Source organism: Carcharhinus amblyrhynchos, chromosome 16 (genome assembly GCF_965287045.1).
Source record: "Carcharhinus amblyrhynchos chromosome 16, sCarAmb.v2.hapA, whole genome shotgun sequence".
Lineage (NCBI taxonomy): Eukaryota > Metazoa > Chordata > Chondrichthyes > Carcharhiniformes > Carcharhinidae > Carcharhinus > Carcharhinus amblyrhynchos.
The window spans coordinates 3385376-3409609 of NC_137339.1; the positions used below are offsets into that span (position 1 = coordinate 3385376).

At 49.2% G+C, this 24234-nt stretch overlaps 1 protein-coding gene across 1 annotated transcript in view; it reads left to right on the top strand.

Moving 5' to 3' along the window:
* Positions 1 to 24234, top strand: part of col9a3 (collagen, type IX, alpha 3) — a 131305-nt gene that overhangs the window by 27489 nt on the left and 79582 nt on the right. Inside the window, exons 5-10 of the mRNA XM_080205207.1 lie at positions 3370 to 3423; positions 13015 to 13059; positions 17474 to 17497; positions 19783 to 19836; positions 21323 to 21376; positions 22229 to 22273. Of these exons, the coding sequence (XP_080061333.1) occupies positions 3370 to 3423; positions 13015 to 13059; positions 17474 to 17497; positions 19783 to 19836; positions 21323 to 21376; positions 22229 to 22273 (276 nt within the window). The remainder of the gene's footprint in view (positions 1 to 3369; positions 3424 to 13014; positions 13060 to 17473; positions 17498 to 19782; positions 19837 to 21322; positions 21377 to 22228; positions 22274 to 24234) is intronic.

Genomic DNA, 24234 nt, shown 5'->3' on the forward strand with positions numbered 1-24234 from the left:
GCTGCAGGGAAGCTCCCCTTAGCACATTGGACAGAGAATCGCAGCAAAGACTTAGACAGGCACCAAGAAAGAAAACATTTGTATCTCCACAATGCCTTCCACAGGCCTCAGGATGTACCAGTAGACAGCCAAATGAAATACGTTTGAAGCATAATCCTTTTGAAATGTGGACAATGCAGCAGCCAGTGTGGGAACAGCAAGATTCCAAAAACAGCACCGAGGGCGGCACGGTGACGCAGTGGGTTAGCACTGCTGCCTCACAGCGCCAGGGACTGGGTTTGATTACAGCTTCATGTGACCGTCTGTGTGGTGTTTGCACATTCTCCCCATGTCTCCATGGGTTTCCTCTGGGTGCTCCAGTTTTCTCTCACAGTCCAAAGGTTAGGTGGATTGGCCAAGCTAAATTGCCCCTTAAAGTCCCAAGATTTGTAGCTCAGGGATTTAGCGGGGTAAATACAGGGGATTATGGGATTAGGGTCTGGATAACATTACCTGTCGGAAACTCAGTGCAGACTCGATGGGCCAAATGGCCTCCTCTGTACTATACTGATTCTATGATATTGACCAGACCACGCCTGAATATTTAGAATGTTGGGGGCTCTCCGGAGGGAATGTCTTCCCTGCTGACTCTCTCAAGCCCATGGACATTTCACACTCTATCGAGCATTGATTAGCAGAAGGCAGGGATCCATTCGCACTGGGGGCATTTTTGGACTTTGGAGGGGGGGGGGGGTCAGTTTTGCCTTGGGAAGCACTCTGGCTGCACCAGGCACAGTGCTGCAGTGACCGGAAGAGGCAGTAATGTGCCTGGAACTAGGTGCAGCGAGCTGGAGGGAAGGTAAGTGTCAGGGAGGAGAGGGTGGGTGATGTCTGTGGGGATGGTGGGGGTGGTGATTGGGATCCTGAGCGATAGGTTAGGGTGAGAGGGTGGTCTCTGGGCCTTGAGAGGAGGGTGACCCCAATCAGAAGGGGGCTTCTAACGGCGATCTCCCGAGATGTAGATTTTGGTTTTTTTCTGTTTCCACCGAGAGCCTAAAAGTTGAGGTGGGGTGGGGAATGCCCCTTAGGTGGCAATTAATTAGCCACTTACAGGCCTTAATTGAGGCAAGGACAGGGTCCCCTCCTACGGCCCCACCCACCCCATCGCTTCCTGGTGAGAAGGATCCTGGAGGGAATCCCATCCATACAACTCCCCAGCCTCCAAAAGCTACAGGACTGGGAAGGTGCGGGAGCTAAGATTCTGGCCCCTGTGTCTCAGTGATGTTGGTTGTGAGATCACTAACAGCTCCAGGATACCCCATAGCCACTGAAAAATACTGCAAGTTGTCACTGAAGAGAAATGAGGCACAGCAAGCTCCCACAAACAGCAATGCTGGTTGAGGAGTAACCATTGGCCAGGGCACCAGGGTGGAACCAGTGCCACGAGATACTTTACATTCGCCCGAGTGGAGAGATGGGGGCTTTTTGTTTTAACATTTAATCTGAGAGAACACAGTGCAGCACTCCCTCAGTACTGAACCGCGAGTGTGCACTCCGACCTGGATTGTACACGTAACTCTCTGGAGCGGGATTTGGATTCACAGCTTTCTGACTTTTTGTGGGACTTGGGTGACACTGGCCAGCATTTATTACCCATCCCTAGTTGCCCTTGGAGGGCAGTTGAGAGTCAACCACATTGCTGTGGCCCTGGAGTCACATGTAGGCCAGACCGGGGTAAGGACGGCAGATTTCCTTCCCTAAAGGACATTAGTGAATCAGATGGGTTTTTCCAACAATCAATAGTGGATTAGGTGGTGAACAGGCTGCCACTGAGACACAGCTGACAGGACAGCTTTACAGACTTAGGGGGAAGGTGGTAAATTGAAGAATGTTGATGTGTTAATCTTCAGGTCAGGGTGGGAGAGTCAGTGAGGCACACACAGTGATTATAGAACAGTTTTACACCCTGTCTGCAGCAAGCCCTCTCTGTCCTGTCTGATTATTCTCCAGTTTGAAAGCCTGTAATTGTTCATTCTGAACTCCATATTTGGCAGATCCATAAATCCTCCCAGTTCAGCGATATCACACTGAGATTATAGACAAATCAGTCGGGAAAACTTTTCCACACACTGAGTCTTTTCCAGTCTGCAGTTCCCGAGGTCAGATCACTGCTGGGATATTTAACCTGAAGCCATTACTATAGTGAATGTGGAAAGGCTGTTTTACAGTCTGGGGACATCTGAGTGCACCAGATGAGGACTGGCTTGAGTGTGATGCTGTACGCAGCCAAATATCCACTCTGACTCACATTCTCTGAACGAAATACTGGAGAGACAGTAATAGAATGAATCAGGGTCGAGTCTGATCAGTGTCCAGCGAGGAAGCTTCTGTCCTCGTTGTGTCAATTCCAAAACTGAACCCAATGTGTTAAATTTCAGACTCACTTTTAATTAGATTGAGAGTTGGTGAAGAGTCAAGGCCCACAGGGCAGGAATGAGGGGAATCCATGAGATAAATCTACATCTTTATCAGGTGCATTGCTATCTATTATTAAGACCATAGCAAATAGGAGCAGGAGGAGGCCATTTGGCCCTTTGAGCCTGCTCCGCCGTTCAGTAGAAGCACAGCTGATCCGATATTCCTCACATCCACTTTCCTGCCTTTTCGCCTTTCTGATCAAAAACCTACCTCAGCCTTAAATATACACAACGGACAGAATGACCCCCTCCCACCCCTCACAAGAATCGCAGCGGGTGGGACCCCGATCTTACAAAGGTCTGTTGGCCTCAGGAAGGAATTTCCGGCGTTGGGGCAGGCGTAGCTGGAAAATCCCGCCCGGGGACTCTGCCCCCACAGCTCACTGTGGCAAGGAGTCCCAAAGACTCAACCCTCTGAGAGAAGGAATTCCTCCTCGTCTCAATCTTAAATTGGTGCCCCTTTATTCTGGGACTCTGCCGTCTGGTCCCAGATTCTCCCATGAGGGAAAACACCCTCTCAGCATTTACCCTGTCAAGCCCCTTAAGAATCCGATATTCCATTGGGAGATTCTGGATCGAGGCGGCACAATCTTAAAATCCAACCTCAGCTATTCAGGGTTTGTGTCAGGGAGAATTTCCCCACACGATGGCAGGTGGAACTCCACCCTCTTGCTGAGATTTGGGGGGGGGTGGGATGCCAATAGAACATTTCAAAGATAAGGCTGATGGATTTTTTGTTTGGGTATATGGGGATTATGGAACCACGATAGGCCGGTGAGATACAGATCAGTCATGATCGAATGGAACAACAGCATCACAGGCTGGAGGGGCTGAATGGCCTCCACCTGTTCCTGTATAGGTAGGCAGCTGATGCTAAGCTGAGCCCAGTTAACAGTTTGTTTTATTTCCACAGGGTTTACCAGGCCCGGATGGGCCAGCTGGCACTCCCGGAGCAGAGGGTGAAAGGGTGAGTTCACTCTTGGATGATTAAAGTCTAACCGCGTGTTCTCCGGATTCCACAAGTCTCGGAATGTTCACACACGGTGTTCCCTACACCAGCTGGTGTTGGCGGGCAGGGGAGTGATTTTGGCAGGGATTGCGGAGGGAAAGGGGTCCAGTCGGAGGTTCTCAGTCTCAGTCTGACTGCAACGTCCACATAAACCAGCCCCAGAATAATGAGTTTGGTGAGACTGTTTGAACGGTATTCCCTCTCCTGTCATTTACACAATCTGTAACGAACTTTGTGTAAAAAATCCAAGGCAAATTCTCCTCTGATTATTTGTCAAAGGAGAGCCACTTGTCGCTGAGATGTAATGTTGAAGATTTTAGTGAGGGAGAGAGTTTGTTTAAGTCTGATGTTGACCATGACGTGGAGATGCCGGCATTGGACTGGGCTGGGCACAGTAAGAAGCCTCACATCACCAGGTTAAAGTCCAACAGGTTTATTTGGTAGCACGAGCTTTCAGAGTGTTACCCCTTCAGGAAGCTCGAGCTACCAAATAAACCTGTTGGACTTTAACCTGGTGATGTGAGACTGCTTACTAAGTCTGACGTTGTGAAGCTCAGTGAGTGTGAGAGCAGAATCTTCAGGCAACTTCCAACTCAATCCCATTGCCAGCGGGAGACTGTCAAGGGTGGGAGAGGTGAAGAAGATGGAACTGTGTGAGGAAAAGGTGTGGGAAGGGGTGGGAAGAAGGCAGGGAACGGGGGAAGGTTGGAATGGGGCTGGGAATGGACGGGAGAGGGGTGGGGAGCAAATGGGGGGGGGGCGTATGGAGTAAGGTGATGGATGGAATCAGGCCCACCCCACCTGGATACTGATTTGAGGCAGCCACAGGGTTGCCAAGTGCTGAGGTGAGCTGGTTTGAAGACCTACCATTCATCCCAGTTATTTTGGTAAATATTAGGCCTTCTAGCTCTCACCCGTCACATCCCTACCCAGTCCCTATGCTCCATCCATCCCAACTCATGTCTTACCCACTCCAATAGCCCCTCATAGCCCCTATACCAATGTAGTGCCAATTTATGACTCCCCATCCATCCCCAATGCTCCTTAGAGCCCAGAGGCCAACTTCACGCCATCTCACGCCCACCTTTAACCTTAAACCCTCTATGTCAACTCATCCAGCATCCACAATAGGCAGACCTCAGGAGCAATGCTGGGATGAAATAAAATAAAGTTTTAAGTATCCATTGCATATCATACACTAGTCACATTCATGAAAGCCATTTGAAAACTTATTTCCCCTCAAATACTTATTCAAAACAAACATTTGTACTGATAACATTCCAAAGCCAACTACCCCTTTATAATCTCTTTGAATCATCAGTCAAACCAAACATACTGCCTCCCACTGTGATAATAATAGGTTATGGAAGAAGTCATCATTAATAATTCTATAATGATAGCGTTTAGGACTCTGTTAACAAACAAGCTGTTGAAACAATGAGAGCATTTTAAACTGTGGAGTTCCCATGGTATTTCAAGAAGCTGGTCCAGTTAGAGATTGCCCCGATTGTACATGGCCTGTGAAATGAGTGGGCTTTGTGGGCTAAATGGCCATTTCCACATCCAATTTCCACGGTCATGATCTTTTTGTAATCAGCTCTGCATTATGATGCTGATTTGCTAGGATGAGCTGGTTTGAAAGTAAGACATTGCATTTATATAGCATCTTCCACATTCTCAGGATGCCCCAAAGCACTTTACAGCCGATTAAATAATTTTGAAATGTAGTTATTACAGGGATCATGGCAACTGATTTGTGCATAGCAAGCTCCCACAGACAGCAAATGAGTTAAATAAATGGATAAAATGGGCCATATTTTTGTAGCAGAGGGTGGGAATCAGAAGGTGCTGATCCCTCCTTTGTAATCCCTCCTCAATCTTGAGACTACCAGCAGAGTGGGGGATACTCCTAGGGTGGGGGCCCTTAGGAGACCTCGTATTCCCAGGGCAGCACGGTGGCACAGTGGTTAGCGTTGCTGCCTCACAGTGCCAGGGACCCTGGTTCGATTCCGGCCTCAGGTCACTATCAGTGTGGAGTTTGCATGTTCTCCCCGTGTCTGCGTGGGTTTCCTCCGGGTGCTCCGATTTCCTCCCACAGTCCAAAGATGTGTTGTTTAGATTGATTGGCCGTGCTAAATTGATCCTAGTGTCGGGAGATTAGCAGGGTAAATGTCTGGGGATACAGGGATAAGGCCCGGGTGGGACTGTTGTCAGTGCAGACTCGATGGGCTGAATGGCCTCCTGCTGCACTGTAGGGATTCTATGATTCAATGAGATGGACCTTCCAGAATGGAAAAAGGCTGAATCCAGAGTGAGTAGGTTAATAAGCTTGCTTACCTCCCTAAAAGCTACAGCCCTGTGCTGACAGTGCAATCAATGACTCATTATTATCCACTTCAAACACCCCTCACCTTCCCCTTCACCTCCCCTGTCTCCCTCACCTCATCACATAAGAACATAAGAACATAAGAAATAGGAGCAGGAGTAGGCCAACTAGCCCTTCGAGCCTGCCCTGCCATTCAATAAGATCATGGCTGATCTGTCGTGGCTCAGTTCCACTTTCCCGCCCTCTCCCCATAACCCTTAATCCCCTCTCTTATCAAAAACCCATCAGTCCGCGTCTTAAAAATATTTAGCGAGGCAGCCTCCACCACTTCAACGGGCAGAGAATTCCAGAGATTCATCACCCTTTGAGTGAAGAAGTTCCTCCTCAACTCCGTTCTAAACCGCTCCCCTTTTATCTTTAGGCTGTGCCCCCTAGTCCTACTGTCTTTTTTGAGCGGGAAGAGTCTCTCCACCTCTATCCTATCCATCCCATTCATCATCTTATACGTCTCAATGAGATCTCCCCTCATTCTTCTAAACTCTAACGAGTACAAGCCCAGTTTATTCAGCCTCTCCTCATAGCTCAACCCCCTCAACTCCGGTATCAGCCTAGTAAACCTCCTCTGCACTCCCTCCAAGGCCAAAATATCTTTGCGCAGGTGCGGCGCCCAAAACTGCACACAGTACTCCAGCTGCGGCCTCACCAATGCCCTATACAGCTGCAGCAAGACCTCCCTACTTTTATATTCAATCCCCCTCGCTATGAAGGCCAGCATCCCATTCGCCTTCCTGACCACCTGCTGCACCTGCAAGCTGGGTTTTTGCGACTCATGCACAAGGACCCCGAGGTCCCTCTGCACCGTCGCCTGCTGCAGTTTTTCGCCACGTAAGTAATAGTCCTTCCTACCATTATTCCTACCAAAGTGGACCACCTCACACTTGCCAACATTAAATTCCATTTGCCATTTCCTGGCCCATTCGCCCAGCCTATCTAGATCCTTCTGCAGACTCTCCACACCCTCCGCACAATTTGCCATTCCCGCAATCTTGGTGTCATCAGCAAATTTCGACACCCTACACTCGGTTCCCTCCTCCAGATCATCTATATAAATGGTAAATAGCTGAGGCCCCAGCACCGACCCCTGGGGCACTCCACTAGTCACCATCTGCCAATCCAAATAGCACCCGTTGACCCCCACTCTCTGCCTCCTATTTGACAACCAATCCTCTATCCACGCTAACACCCTACCCCCAACTCCATGTCCCTCGACCTTCTGCAATAACCTCTTGTGAGGTACTTTGTCAAACACCTTCTGAAAACCTAGAAAGACCACATCCACCGGCTCTCCTCTATCCACCGCCCTAGACACATCCTCATAGAACTCCAGTAAATTTGTCAGACACGACTTCCCTTTAATGAAACCGTGCTGCGTCTGCTCTATCAAGCAGTTCCCTTCAAGATGCCTTGCAATTTCCTCCTTAATGACAGATTCTAACATTTTACCTACAACAGGCGTTAAACTAACCGGCCTATAATTCCCCGCCTTTTGCCTGGCACCCTTCTTAAACAACGGCGTAACATTAGCCGTTTTCCAATCATCCAGCACTTCCCCGGAATCCAGCGACGTCTGGAAAATAACCACCAAGGCATCCACTATCACCTCCGCCATTTCTTTCAGAACCCTTGGATGCATTCCATCTGGTCCTGGGGACTTGTCCACAATCAGCCCCTCCAGTCTGTTGAGCACCGCCTCTCTAGTAACAATAATGTCATTAAGACCCTCCAGTCCTACCACCTTTCCATCACTAACACCCGGCAAATTATTCACGTCCTCCTCCGTGAAGACAGAAACAAAAAAGTTATTCAATACCTTAGCCATATCCCCATCCCCTACCACTAGGTCCCCTTTCTCATCCTCTAAAGGACCAACGTTCACCCTAGCTAGCCTCTTCCTTTTTATATATTTATAAAAACTCTTGCTATCCTTTTTTATATTAAGCGCTAGCCCAGCTTCATAGTTTCTCCTACCCTTCTTTATCAATTTCTTTGTCAATCTTTGTTGACATTTAAACCTCTCCCAATCCTCTTCTCGCCCACTACTCTTAGCTACTCTAAATTCCTCCGCTTTTAATTTAACACTTTCCTTCACCTCCTTCGTTATCCACGGCTTATTACCTCTCCTCTTACGGTCCTTTTTGACCATCGGAATAAATTTCCGCTGAGCACCAAGAAAGATCTCCTTAAAGATCCTCCACTGCTCCTCAGCAGACCTATCTTCCAACGCGCTCCCCCAGTCCACATTCGCCAATTCTTCTCTCATCCTACCGTATTTCCCTCTATTCAAACAAAGTACGCGTGTCCGGGAACCCACTTTCTCCTCCTCCATCTGCACCAGAAACTCCACCATACAATGATCACTCTCCCCAAGAGGATCCTTCACCGCAAGGTCCCTAATTCTACCCGCCTCATTACATAGCACCAGATCCAAGATAGCTCGCTCCCTCGTCGGCTCCAACACACAGTGTTCGAGGAAACGATCCCGGCAGCATTCCAAGAACTCCTCCTCGAGCCCACCGCGTCCAACATGGGTCGACCAATCAATATGCAGATTGAAATCCCCCATAACTACGGCCGTCCCATTCCTGCACGCCACACTTATTTGCGCGTTAACAGCCCGCCCCACCTCCAGATCATTATTCGGGGGCCTATAGACGACACCCACCAGCGTCTTCCTCCCTTTGCTGTTCCTAATCTCCACCCACAACGATTCCACCCTCTGCTCCTTGGCTCCAATATCATCCCTTGCTACCACCGTGATGCTATCCTTAATCAGCAGAGCTACGCCCCCCCCTTATCCCTCCTGCCTATCCTTCCTAAACACATGATAGCCCTGTACATTCAGCTCCCAGTCCCTGTCACCCTGCAGCCACGTCTCTGTAATGGCCACCAGATCATATCCATTTGTGCTGATCTGCGCCACCAGCTCATCCACTTTATTCCGAATGCTTCGTGCATTCAGATAAAGCGCTTTCATCCCAGCCTTCACCTGGACCCTATTTGCCGTAACGCTACCAACTATACTTACGCCCCCGACTCCCTCTATTATTGGGACATCCTCGGCCTCTTCCCTTACATGTACACTCTCCTTAACTTTAGACCTCGTAAGGTCACCTACCCTCGCACCCTCCCCCCCACTAATTAGTTTAAAGCCCTGTCTACAGTCCTCTTTACTCGATTCGCCAGCACTCTGGTCCCAGCACGGTTCAGACCAACCCCATCCCTCCCGAACAGGTCCCACCTACCCCAATACTGGTGCCAATGCCCCATAAATTCAAACCCATTCCTCCCACACCAATCCCTGAGCCACCCATTCACTTCCTTAATCCTGTCAACCCTACGCCCGTCTGCACACGGTTCAGGCAGTAGCCCAGAGATAACCACCTTGTCGGTTCTACTTTTTAATTCCATTCCCAGCTTTTCATACTCCCTCCCCAGATCCTCAGTTCGCATTTTGCCTACGTTGTTGGCACCCACATGAACCACAACGACCGGATTCTCACCCTCCCACTCCAGGTTCCTCTGCAGCCCAGCTGCGACATCCCGTACCCGAGCACCAGGCAGACAACACACCCTTCTGTGCACTTTGTCATTGTGACAAAGGACAGTGTCAATACCCTTCACCCCACTATCCCCAATAACTACTACGTTCCTTTTCCCTTTCTCTTTGCCTATGTCCTGCTGCAGCACTGCACCGTGTGCAGTTTGCTCACCGACCTCACCTGCCTCGTCCTCTTCCAGACTGGAAGCAAGAACCTCAAACCTGTTATGCAGATTAAGAGGCTGAGGCCTCCGCTCCTCACCCCCCTTCCTCCTCCCAGCAGCCCCCTCTTGTCCCTGACCCTTAGATTTAGCCAGTCTAGGGGGGATGGATGTTACTTGCACCCCATTGACAATGGCACCCTCTCTCCCCTTGATGAGCCTCAGTGTCTGTAGCTCAGAGGCCAGCTCATCCACCTTGAGCTGGAGCTCCTCCAGCAACCTGCACTTACTGCAGACATGGTCACTGGGATGAACCCTGGGGTCCACCAGTTCCCACATCATACAGAAACAACACATCACATGCCCCTCCATTATTCACTGTAGTAGTCTTGAAAAAAATTTTTTTTTCCTTGTTTTTTCAAACGAACTCACCAGGCCTTTTTTCCCCCAAGCCCTTTTTGATCTTAAGCCCTAATAACTCACTCTGCTTCCCCCTCACTCCACTGCCCGCTCAGACGCTGCCCGCTGTCTACACCAGGCCTCCTTTTAAACCTGGCGCTGATTTAAAGCTGGTGGCCCACAAATCCCTTCTAACCACTCCCTCCCCTCACCCTCCCCTTCACCTCCCCTCTCTCCCCCACCTCATCACTAACTCAGTCACTCCCTCACCCTCCCCTTCACCTCCTTACCCATTGTCCACTTGATGCACGCATCTCTCGAGCTCTGTTGGAAGCCATTGAGTAGCCCCTAAATCTCACTGCATAGAGAAACAGATATTCCACAGTAACTGTACGAATGAGGACAAATCCCGTTAGAGAAACATTTTAAACCTCATGTGAAGACTTTTCCACATTGACAATGCTGACCTTTCAGTTGAAGCTTACCAGTTAGAGGGAGAAACAATCTGACAAAGACATTGCTAAGGGGTGGTTATACGTCCCAGTCTCAGCACTGCCTTAACTGTTACAATGAACACGCAATCACCTGTAAAGGAGACAAAACCATTTCACTAACATCTTGGATAAAAGATAAATTACTGCAGATACTGGAATCTGAAACCAAAAGAGAAAACCCTGGGAAATCTCAGCAGGTCTGGCAGAGCTGATGTTTCCAGTCTGGATGACCCTTTGTCAGAGAGCTCCCAAAAATCCAGCTCCCTTTTCTTCCAGGTCGTGAATGAAGTTTAGATTTAGACCTAAAGAAGGCCTCAGCTCACCTTTGAATAGTTTTATTGGATGTTCCTGGGATGTGGGAAAGATTTACAAGAATGGCTCCAGAGATGAGGAAGTTCAGTTACACGGATAGATTGGAGAAGCTGGGGGCTGTTCTCCTTGGAAAGGATTGAGAGGGGGATTGACAGAGGTGTATAAAATTATAAAGGGTCCAGACAGAAACTGTTCCCATTGGTAGAAGGATCAAGAATGAGGTCACACAAATTGAGGGAAGAAGCATGTTGTCCTGGGGGATTTATTTACAGAGTGTTTAGGGTCTGGGATATACAGACTGTGAGTGTGCTGGAGACAGCTTCTACTGAGGATTTCAAAAAGAGATTGGGATAATTCTCTGAAGAGAAATAATTTTCAGGGAAAAGATGGATTTGTGGGATTAGGTGAATTGCTCTTGCGGAGAGACAGCATGATGTGATGGGCCAAATGGCCTCCAGTGGTGCGCTAACTATTCTCTGATTCTCTGAATCCATCTGAGAGGGCCGGCATGTTAAAATCACTCATAGTCTATGGTGGAGGAATAATATAACAGCTCTAACCTTCAATAAGTTTATTCTTCATACAGCTGAGACACAAACTCCTCCTGATTCTCCCAAACCCAATGTTCCTGCTGTGTTTACACCCCTCTGCAGGTTAAAGTAATGACCATCCACCCGTCTGTAACAATGTAATTACCACACTTTATACCAACTGTTACACTCACAAAACACAGCCTCAGAAACATGTCTCATCCGAAAGAGAGCACACCTGACAGTGCGGCACTCCCTCAGCACTGACCCTCTGACAGTGCGGCACTCCCTCAGTACTGACCCTCTGACAGTGCGGCACTCCCTCAGCACTGACCCTCTGACAGTGCGGCACTCCCTCAGCACTGACCCTCTGACAGTGCGGCACTCCCTCAGCACTGACCCTCTGACAGTGCGGCACTCCCTCAGCACTGACCCTCTGACAGTGCGGCGCTCCCTCAGCACTGACCCTCTGACAGTGCGGCGCTCCCTCAGCACTGACCCTCTGACAGTGCGGCGCTCCCTCAGCACTGACCCTCTGACAGTGCGGCGCTCCCTCAGCACTGACCCTCTGACAGTGCGGCGCTCCCTCAGCACTGACCCTCTGACAGTGCGGCGCTCCCTCAGCACTGACCCTCTGACAGTGCGGCGCTCCCTCAGCACTGACCCTCTGACAGTGCGGCGCTCCCTCAGCACTGACCCTCTGACAGTGCGGCGCTCCCTCAGCACTGACCCTCTGACAGTGCGGCGCTCCCTCAGCACTGACCCTCTGACAGTGCGGCGCTCCCTCATCACTGACCCTCTGACAGTGCGGCGCTCCCTCAGCACTGACCCTCTGACAGTGCGGCGCTCCCTCAGCACTGACCCTCTGACAGTGCGGCGCTCCCTCAGCACTGACCCTCTGACAGTGCGGCGCTCCCTCAGCACTGACCCTCTGACAGTGCGGCGCTCCCTCAGCACTGACCCTCTGACAGTGCGGCGCTCCCTCAGCACTGACCCTCTGACAGTGCGGCGCTCCCTCAGCACTGACCCTCTGACAGTGCGGCGCTCCCTCAGCACTGACCCTCTGACAGTGCGGCGCTCCCTCAGCACTGACCCTCTGACAGTGCGGCGCTCCCTCAGCACTGACCCTCTGACAGTGCGGCGCTCCCTCAGCACTGACCCTCTGACAGTGCGGCGCTCCCTCAGCACTGACCCTCTGACAGTGCGGCGCTCCCTCAGCACTGACCCTCTGACAGTGCGGCGCTCCCTCAGCACTGACCCTCTGACAGTGCGGCGCTCCCTCAGCACTGACCCTCTGACAGTGCGGCGCTCCCTCAGCACTGACCCTCTGACAGTGCGGCGCTCCCTCAGCACTGACCCTCTGACAGTGCGGCGCTCCCTCAGCACTGACCCTCTGACAGTGCGGCGCTCCCTCAGCACTGACCCTCTGACAGTGCGGCGCTCCCTCAGCACTGACCCTCTGACAGTGCGGCGCTCCCTCAGCACTGACCCTCTGACAGTGCGGCACTCCCTCAGCACTGACCCTCTGACAGTGCGGCACTCCCTCAGCACTGACCCTCTGACAGTGCGGCACTCCCTCAGCACTGACCCTCTGACAGTGCGGCACTCCCTGAGTTGGACTCAAATGCCTTGACAAGTGGCTCTGTGGGACTTGACTGCGTCACATTTCCTGTGTTCAGGCGGTTGTATTGTACTATTGTAGAATTGAGTATATTTGATGTTTTTATAGGGAGATCCTGGATTACCAGGCCCACCCGGAGTGTCCAGAGTGACAGTGAGTATACATCTCATTGGAAGCAAGTTATACTGTCTCCTCCGCACTGCATGATGTCGGTGTGAATCATGGGATGGATATTAATGTTGCAATTCTCTAATCTAACAACGCTGTCGTTGGAATTTGAAACTTAAAATTGAATTAAAACAGTGTGTCTGTCCTGTCACCTTGTAGTAAACCCAACAATCTCATCACCTTGTGTCAGTGGTGTCACAGTGGTTAGTGCTGCTGCCTCACAGCACCAGGGACCTGGGTTCGATTCCCGGTTTGGGTCACCGTCTGTGTGTAGTTTGCACATTCTCCCCGTGTCTGCATGGGTTTCCTCCGGGTGCTCTGGTTTCCTCCCACAGTCTGAAAGACGTGCATTGGTCATGCCAAATTCTCCCTCAGTGTACCCGAACAGGCGCCGGAGTGTGGCGACAAGGGGATTCTCACAGTAACTTCATTGCAGTGTTAATGTAAACCTACTTGTGACACCAATAAATAAACAAATTTAAACTTGCTGTTCTTTAAGAAAGTTTCAGTTCTCCGACGCTGCTGCTGTGTCTCACACACACACTTGTATTGATGTGTACGAGGCCCTGCCTGTAAACAGTGGAGTCAACAAGCTGTACAACATCTGTATCTGTGCTCAGCTTTCAAAACCGGACCCCATCCTCACCCTGCCACTCTGCATCAAACAACTATTGCTGCAAATGACACATTGACAAACTAGAAATTCTGGAAAAGTATTTCTGAAGCTCCTTTCACAGCCTGGATAGATCCCAAAGCTCTCCACCTTCAATGAAATACCTTTTGAGGTGTAATCAACTTCATAATGTAGGAAATATAGCAGCCAATTTACACACAGTAAAATCCCACGGACAGCAAGGTGATAATGACCAGATCACCTGTTCTGGTGCCGATGGTTGAGGGATTAAATATTGATGAGGAGCCTGGGATTCATTTCTGTACTCTTTCTCAAAACGCAAAATAACCCAATACCTAAAGAGCACAGACGGGCCCGCGATTTACCATCTCACCCTCAGCACCTCTGACAGTGCAGCACTCCCTGGGTATGGCACTGGGAATGTCAGCCCAGATTAGCCAATCAGCTTTTGTGGCGTGCAGTTTGAACTCATGACCTTCGAATGGGAGGCGAGTGTACCAGAGCTGACTGTGATTGGATTTATTATTGTCACATACATTAACATACAGTGAAAAGTATCGTTTCTTGCACGCTATACAGACAAAGCATACTCTTCATAGAGAAGAAAAGGAGAGAGTACAGAATGTAGTGTTACAGTCATAGCTAGGGTGTAGAGAAAGATCAACTTAATGCAAGGTAAGTCCATTCAAAAGTCTGACAGCAGCAGGGCAGAAGCTGTTCTTGAGTCGGTTGGTACGTGACCTCAGACTTTTGTATATTTTTCCCAACGGAAGAAGGTGGAAGAGGGAATGTCCGGGATGTGTGGGTCCTTAATTATGCTGGCTGCTTTGCTGAGGTAACGGGGAGTGTAGACAGAGTCAGTGGATGGGAGGCTGGTTTGCGTGATGGATTGGGCTACATTCATGACCCTTTGTAGTTTCTTGTGGTTTTGGACAGAGCAGGAGCCTAACTGAACCTAACTGTTACTGTGACACCACTTGGAAATCCCTGTGGAGATGGGCTGCCACTGAGTCAAACAGAATCCAAGATTGGATCTGAGAGATTCGGGAGATAGAACTAACCTTACTATCTAACTAGAACTAGAACTAACCTTACATTCAGTTGTAAATGCACCTAGTTTGGGGGCGTTTAAGAGATCCGTGGATAGGTTTATGGATGAAAAGGGATTGGTTTAGGTTAGGGGGTCATTGTTTTTTAACTGGTCGGTGCAACATCGTGGGCCGAAGGGCCTGTTCTGCGCTGTAATGTTCTATGTTCTATCTCTCCTCTGGGAAAGAGGTCATTTAATTTGGGTTCCTGATCACCCTCCCTGCTCCGGTGATGCCATGTCAAGCTGTCGGGTGAGATTGTCCTGGTGGTGAAGCCTTCCACAGTTCACCAGCGGGCCCCTGCGCAAGGGGCAAGATGACCCTATTGGTCAGTGTGGCAGGTCACAACAGGAGTCAGTGTCCCCGGGGAGAAGGAGATTATCTGGGGGAACGAAGAGCGAGGAACAAGTAGCAGCAAAGATGGGGGGGACTGATTCTAACAGCCAGGTCCACCCACTCACATGAAGTTACAGGCAGGGAGGTGTCAGGCGGATCTCCCACCCATGACCCAGTTCAGGGTTTCACCCTGCTGGGCAGTGGGAGAAGCCAGTGCCCGGCGTGTAGTCAGATTCAGTGCTGCCTACTTCCGCTCAGCCAAAGGAAGATGCCACCTTCTCGGGCCTGCTGTCCCAATCAGAGTCTCCTCACCACCCCCCACACTCCCACAGCCTCCCCATGTCCTGTCCAACATCCACCCCCTTTCCCACACCCCCTCTCTGGTCCTGCCAGCCTGCTCCCAGTGAGATCCCAGATCTTCTAGGATGACCGGGTCCATCAGTGAACACCACCTCCTGGGCCTATCTGTGGTACCAGCTTCTAAATATATATATATTCATACGTGGGGCACAGCTGTCGCTGGCTGGCCAGCATTTATCACCCAACCCGAGCTGTCCTTGGAGGACAGTTAAGTGTCAACCACATTGCTGTGGCTCTGGAGTCACATGTAGGCCAGACCGGGTAAGGACGGCAGATTTCCTTCCCTAAAGGACATTATTGAACCAGATGGGTTTTTCCAACAATCGATAATGGTTTCACGGTCATCAGCAGATTCTTAATCCCTGATATTTTTAATGGAGTTCAGTGGTGGGATTCAAACCCAGAATATTAGCTGAGTTTCTGGATTAATAGTCTGGCGATAATCCAACAAGGCCATCGCCTCCCTCGCCTTCCCTGAGCTGTGACCAGTGCCCCTCCTTGGCACTGCCAATGTGCCGAACCGCAGGCCTCCAATTGATCCACGAGGTGGGAAATCCTCCTGGAGATGGACAGACGTCCCTCCTCATTCTCAGGAAAGAAACATCGCCAGAGAAATTAAAGTGGAGGGAACCGGCTAACCGGAGCGGAGCTTGGCCTAAGGTTTACACAGGGATATGGGGAACCCACCCTCGATGTAAAATCCACCTCACTGCGCTTCTTGTAGTTAAATAATAAACTAAAACAATCAAATTGACAGAGGGGTTGATGGGATACTGTATTAAAGTAAACAGAATCTCAAAGGAAACTCAAAACATCAAAACAAAGTGAGATTGAAAGGCTCAATAACACACCCCAGCCCCCTCAGTGCCCACTGGGTAGGGAAAGTCTAGGTGGTGCTGGCAGACACATCACACTCCCCTTCCCGAGACACTTGGCAGCAAACATAGCCATAAAACAGGGACAGACAGCACAGACTGGCAACCCCTTCCACAATCCAGTGCCTGGACCTGTTAATGAGCAGCTTGGCTAGGCCCAGAACAGGCCTATGAGGAGGTCTCCCTCGCCAGGCCTTTGTGTGTCAGCTCCAACAGGGAACAGGGAAAGCTGGGAACGTTTTCAGAGAGCTGGCACTCATTGGATTGACGTGGGGCAAAATGAGCTGTCCAGCTGCTTCAGGACTTTGCTCCCCTCAAGTAACCAGACAAAGAATTTCAGAGTTTTAAAATTGGCCTTTATTACAAATTATAGCAAGGGTTCCACACCAACTGGTTCAGAATACTGGATACAGCTTCACACAGACAGATATACTTCCAGATTCAATTACAAGTCAATAGCATTTACAAATCAGAGATGTACATTTGCATAGAAGTTAACTGTATCCACTCATAGCTATTGATTCGGTTTACATCATGCATAACATAAGGCTATAGTTGTCCAATTACAACTTGTGCACATCTACCTAATTGTAATCTCATTATGCATGCATTTCTTTCTACTTATCTATTAACTTCTAGGCACAATTATGATAGTTATATTATCAACTCTCCTGGGCCATTAATCCAAAAGTAAAATACTGCAGATGCTGGAATCTGAAACAAAACCAGAAAATGCAGGAAAATCTCAGCAGGTCTGGCAGCACCTGCAGAGAGAGAATAGAGCCAGCGTTTCGAGTCTGAATGACCCTTCGTCAGATGTCCCATTGCCTGTTGTTTGAACAGACACTGACAAGCTGCAGCTGTGGATAGTGCGATGGAGGTTTTGTTGTGTGATTCCTGCCTCCCTTCGAACTGGGAGTTTTATGGTCCTTGACTCTTATCTGGGTCTGCTTTAATCGAGTTCCGAGGTCTCTGTGTGACTGAGTTTGATGTGATTTTGTGTGATTATTAAGCCTTTCAGTGGATGTGATTATTAGTCTGGCTACTAACCCACTTCAGGATCAAACAATGATGCTGTTGTTGTGTTTTTCTTCTTTGATTGACAGGAGCCCGGGCCGGTTGGTGAAGCGGTAAGAAATTCAATCATTCATTGGAAATCTCACTGTGAGGAGATTACGGAGATGGATGCCCTGCTATTTACAGGGAGCTAGTTCAGTTTTTTTTACCATTGTACATGTCCCGTCAGGTAATTGGGTTCGTGTTGCACAGAATTGTATAGCACAGAAACAGGCCATTCGGTCCAACAGATGTCTGCAAGTAAAAGCAGAAAACGCTGGAAAATCTCAGCAACTCTGACAGCATCTACAGAGAGAGAATAGAGCCAATGATTTGAGTCAGGAAAACTTCCATCAAACGGAAGAGGGATAAAAATGGGATGAATTATAACATTGGAAAGGGGGGTAGGGGCAGGATGGAAGGTCGGGTATGGGTCAAAGTTAAGTGACGTTGACATGTCATGGACACGAGACTGAGGGGCTATTAATGGTGCCATTAGGGAGTGAATAGTGTTAATAGTGGCAGTGATAGAGTAGCAGATACGATCAGATACAATGGCAGATGTCCTCTGGAAGTTTAAGCACGTTACATCCACAGATTCACCTTTATCCACTATGCTTGTTACTTCCTCAAAAAAAACTGAATTAGTTTGTCAACCATGATTTCCCTTTCACAGAACCATGTTGACTTTGCCTGACTGCCTTGAGATTTTATCAGAGCCCGCTATAATCTCGTTAATAATAGATCCTATCAATTTAATCTCAGATGGAGGTTCGGTGATCTGTAATGCCCTGGCTTTCTGTCTCCCTCTGTTTTTGAATAGAGGAGGCACAATCACCATTTTCCAATCTGGTGGGACCTTGCCAGAATCTAGAAGATGTATTGACTATTGTTTTTCAGACTCCAGGATGAAGCCCAACTAGATCTGGAACTCGTCAATCTTTAATTTCAATCATTTTCTTAATGCCCTTTCCCTAGTAATTAGACTTACTTTAAGTTCCTTCTTCTCTTTCACTTCCTGATTCGTAATGATTTCAGGGATGTTCTTCCAGGATGTTCTGGATGTTGTATTCTCCACACTGAAAATAAATATCTGTTCAGTTCATCCCCCATTTCCTTATTTTCTAATTCTTTTTATTTGTCTCCAGGATGTGGGTATTGCTGGCTGGCCAGCATTTATTGCCCATCCCTAATTGCCCCTGTGAAGGTGATGGTGAACCACTGCAGTCCATATGGAGTACTAGAGGACCAACACTCACTATACTTACTCCTTTCCTTAATAAATACCTGTAGAAACTCTTATTGTTTCTAGCTAGCTTTCCCTCATACTCTAACTTTTCCCTCCTTATTAATTGTGGGTAGCACAGTGATTAGCACTGCTGCTTTACAGCACCAAGGACCTGGGTTCAATTCCAGGCTTGGGTCACTGGCTGTGTGGAGTCTGCATGTTCTCCCCATGTCTGTGTGGGTTTCCTCCAGGCACTCTGGTTTCCTCCCACAGTTTAAAGATGTGGGAGAAAACAGTGTCTTTACTGTAATAACCCATCCCAAAGTACTCCTTAGGGCATAAATTAGACAAAGTGTGATTCTGAAAAGTGACAGAACTTCTGAGAGAGAAATGGAGAGCCTGGGGCCTAGACGACTGAAGGCTGCCAATGGTGGAGTGGTTAAAATTGGAGATGCAGAATTAGTCCCAAAGAATCCCTACAGCGTAGAAGGAGACCGTTCAGCCCATCGAGTTCACACTGACTCTCCCAAAGAGCATCCTATCCAGGCCCACCCACTGCAGTCCAGCGAGCATGGCGGGAGTGGGGGGTGGTGATGGGCGGATGGGATTTAGTGTGAGTTGGCATACAGGCGGAATGGTTTTAGACAAGCTCAAATTCAGGGAGGGGGCCGGGGTGAGAGATTTGCTAGCTGATTACTGGAATAGTGTGGTCAGCACGGGCTCCTGCCTCTAACTGCAACACCAGCTTTGGGGATGAGTTTGAAAGATGTGACCAACAGGCTAAGCCTGGACTCCTGGCCAGCTGCAGGGGGATGGATTTCGAAGGAGTGCTTTACACAGGACAGAAATGGGGATCAAACTGGCTGCAGAATGACTTTCCTCAGTAGCTGCAGATTGGGCTGATCTGATTTTAAAAGGAATCATTAAAAGACATCCCAGCGTGAACTGAGTTTGATTTATTATTGCCACATGTATTAGCATACAGTGTAAAGTATGGACAAAACATACTGTTGATGGAGAAGGAAACGAGAGCGTCGAGAATATTTAAGGTGCTGTGGAAAATAATTGCATTAAGCTTTGTCGTTAACCCAGCTGATGGTGCCCTGAGCTGTTTGTGTTCAATCTGCACAGGGACCTCAAGGAGATGTTGGACTGCCTGGTGCACAAGGTCCTCAAGGCCAAAGGGTAAGGTGCCAGTTTCACAGCGGGTACAGTGACAATTCCACACACTGTCTTTGTTTTACTGTTTACAGGTCTGGTGCAGTTGGAACATGAGACTAGTTATTTAATTCAGTGTTTTAAATTCCGGCATTGTAACAGATACTTCTGTTATTCTTTATCGAGATGAGGCCTTCTCTAATAAGGCTGGTTTTACTCATCTCTAATTGCCCTGAAGCAGGTGGTGGGTGACCCGCTGCCTGAACCGCTGCAGTTCCTGTGGTGTGGGTACACCCATCGTGCTGTTAGGGAAGTAGTTGGATTTTTACCCGGTGACGGTAAAGGAATGGAGATATATTTCCCAGTCAGGACGGTGAGCGACTTGGAGAGGAATGTGTGGGTGGTGGCATCCCCATTTACCTGGTGTCCAAATGCTTTGTTGGAATGAATGGTGACAAGATACCGCTCCGAGTCAGACTGGAAGCAGTGCATCCCCTGGGCTTCCTAAGGTCAGTTTTATTTTACTGACCAATGGCTGCCTGGGCTGGGAGCCTGGCTGGTTTCACCAATCAGAGCTCCCGTTACTGACTGTCCAATCAGTCCGGCCGATTTGGTCAAATACCAATTAACCTGTTTCCAATTAGCCAATATAAATGCGGTGCTCACTGAGTCACCATCACCCCAACATGTCAGCGGATCGTAACAGATATCCCTCTGCTCATGGGGAAACCCTCCCCCCAGGGCGCAGAAGGGTGTGTCCAGGAAATCCTGGAGTTTGTTTCGAAGCAACAACAACTTTAATTTGTAGAGCACCATAACAGGTCCCAAGCAGTTTCTCCTGATGTAACTCCTTTCACAGTCTCAGGACTCACTAAAGCCCCTCAAAGCTAATGAAGCACTTTCTAAAAGTGGCCTCACTAAACAAGGATCACAGCAGCCAAGCTTTACACAGCAAGATCCCACAGACAGCAATGTGATACGACCAGGTCGTCTTTTTCGCGTCATTGATTGAGGGATAAGGATTGGCCGGGAAGATCTCTGCGTTTATTGTTGAATTAGTGCCTCAGGATTTTATATTCACCTGAGAGGGAAAGGCCTCAGTTTAACATCCCCGAGGCAGCAATTCCTGAGTGCAGTGTATCAGTGTCAGGCCCGATGATGGGTTGATGCTCCAGAGTAGAACTTGAACCTGCAACCTCCAGATTCCTCGATGAGAGAACTACCCATTGGTGGCTGTTTATTGTTTTATGCTCAGCTCTCGCCTTCAGCCTGTCCATTACCGCTCGGGAAGCGACCATCAGGAGCTTTGTGAGAGCTGACACTGTGACTATTTATTGCACTGAGATGGCTGGAGGAACTCCCATTGACTCATCCCTACACTTCCCCATGGATTGTTTAAGTATGGTGAGAATGGCAGAGAGCCACTTAGTGAGGACACTGCCCAGATCCAACACAACTCAGTGCTAAAACCAGCACCCACCCAGTCCATGTTAACGTGCTGTGTATTCCTCAGGGTGAAGATGGTCTACCTGGATTGCCAGGACCACCTGGACCTCCTGGACCTCAGGTATGTGTGACACCAGTTCAGCACATTGACTTATATTTGGATGATCTCTAGAGGTTGAGACATTCAGCCATGGAGAAGTTAGAATGGGTTCATCTTCTCACTTCACCAGGGGGTAGGGTTACTAAGATAGAACTTTGTGAGCTGACAGTCGGGCAGGTTACTGTCCTGAGGTGAAGGTGGAGACCAGACTTAGTTACTCGCGGTCTGTCATCAGTCAGCCAACTGTCAGATATGTTAGTGCTTGGAGGGTCACACTTGGTCTTAGATACTGCATCAAGTAAGATGCTAATCCACCCTCAGTGCTGCTGCCTCCTGCAAGGTCAGAGAAGGAGGCCATTCAGCCCATTATATTTGTGCTGGTTCCTTGGTGGAGCTATCTGATTAGTATGACTCCCCTGTCCTTTCCACAGAGCCCTGCAAAAACTTCCTTTCCAAGTATTGATCCCTTTTGAAAGTTGCTGTTGTATTTGAGATCTTCACCCTCTCAGCACTGAGTGAGAGGTTGGGGGGGGTGGGTCCACACTGTGATGCCAGCCAGAGTGTGATAGCTCCCTGACATGCAGCGTGAGCTGGGATACCCGGGGAGGGTCAGACCCCAGGGTGAGACAGGGAGAAGGGGAGCTGACACCAGGGAGGTGAGGGGGTAGGGGGGGAGGTGTGGGGGAGGGGGGAGTGTGGACTTGGCCAGAAATCTTCCCAACTGAATCCACTGGGAAAGAAGATTGGAGAAGTTGTAAAAGGAGTTATCACTTCCCCATCTCCCAAACACTGGAAACACCCAATGTCACATTCAGTTATTTTATTTTATGCAACTGGGTCACAATTTAAAAGTATTTATTCTTTATCTTTCAGGGTCTCCCGGGCCTTTACACAGGTGAAGGAAGTGGTGACTTTTCCGTAAGTGTCCCAGCACCGTTCCTGTTCAGTGTGTTTGGAAATGTATTTACTGTTTAAATAACGTAAAATACAACAGCGAGTAGTCTTTAGAATTGAAAAGGAAGGCAAGTTTGCATTTATATAGCACCGTGTATATTCTCAGGACCTGCAGAAGCCATTCACAGCCGGTAATCTACTCCGGAATTGCCGTCACCGTTACAGGAAATGTGACAATCACGGGAAGCTCCCCCAAAACTGTGACATTGTTGAGTGGATCACCTGTTTTTATTGGCAGTGACCGAGGGGCAGAGACTGAGCAGACTGCTGGGAGAAACATTCCCCAGAGGGTGCAGCGGGGGTCATTTACGTTCACCTGAGGGGACAGCAGGGCTTTTATGGGATGTGGGGGTCAGTGGCTGGGCCAGGGTTTGTTCCCCTAATTACCCTTGAACTGAGTGTCTCCATCAGCCATTTCAGAGGGTGGTTGAGAGTGAACCGCATTGCTGGGGCTCTGGAGTCACGTGTAGGCCAGACCGGGTAAGGACAGCAGATTTCCTTCCCTAAAGGGGCAGATGGTACTTTATGACAATCCTTCATTTCATGGAAAATATTACAGAGACTAACATTAAATCCCAGATTTATTAATTGAATTTGACTTCCACCAGCTGCCATAGTGGGATTTGAACCCTTGTCCCCAGATTATTAGCGTGGGCTTTAGGATTACTAGTCCAGTGACTACAGCACAGCACCATCGCTCTTGATTTAAGTTCTCTCTGAAAGACAGCTCCTCCCAACAGTGTAGCCCCTCCTCAGCGCTGCTCTGGGAGAGGCAGTCTGAATTATGTATTCACGTTTCTGGAGTCAAACTCACACCCACAACCTTCAGATTCAACAGATGAGTGTGCTGCTCAGTCTCTAAACTGAGATTGGGTGCAGTAGGTTGTACGCAGCAAGTGTTGATGCTGGACAGGTACACACACCTGAGTACCTGAGACCATTAAAGATCGGCAGGTAACTGGTGACTCACTCACCAATCAACACCTCTTGGAGGTGTTTATAATGTGCCCTGCAACACCACCCACACACTTACACCACACTGTCAAACGCTGGGATTAGCCACGGTGATGGAAACCATTCACAGCGAATCAGCCGAAACCGGAGTGATGTCAGTAAATTAGAAAAGGGCAAATGTGTTAAAATGGGGGTGGGGGAAGGAGGGGGAGTGGCTACGTGGACAAAAGCAAAATACTGCAGATGCTGAAATGTGAAATAAAAGCAGAAATTGAAACAGGTCTGGCAGCATCTGCCGGGGGTGTAACGAGCAGGGTCAACGTTTCCCACCGATAGATTTCTCACAGATTGGAACATTGATCTGGATTTTGGCTCCCGTGTCAGGAACGCAGGGTGGGGATATTTCCAAGCTTTACAAACCCCACCCGGGAGAACGCAGGCCAGAAGATCAGGTTTTCATTCTGGGGTGGCAAGGCCCCCTGGAGGTTGGGCTGGGTGACCCCGGAGTGAGTACAGAGGGCACTGGGTGTGGAGGCTGGGGGATGGACAGTCTGCCTCAGTACACTTGCACTCAGTAAACTTCCAACAAGAACCAGCTCGCGCTCCTCAATCCTCCTGCCCGCCCATTACTACACACTCCTCATGTCCCATCCAGCCCATCCCTTGACACCTCTGATGCCCTCTAACCACTTCCCAGGGCCCTCCAACCTTCCATGCCAACCTGTACCCTCACAGCTACCATGCCAACTTACCCAGTGTCCGTGATGGGCAGACCATCGTGGTGGGGAGATACAGTAAAGTTCCAAATGCCTATTGCTTTCTATGATGCATCTGTAAAAACCAGCTTCCAGCAACGTTCCTGCCTTCCCTTGCTGCTGCTCTGACCCTTTACCACGGGCAAAGCTGCTCTCCTAGGTGGGATAGGTCAGGTTCACCTACAGGGCTGTCATACTGGGTGCTGTGGGCACAGA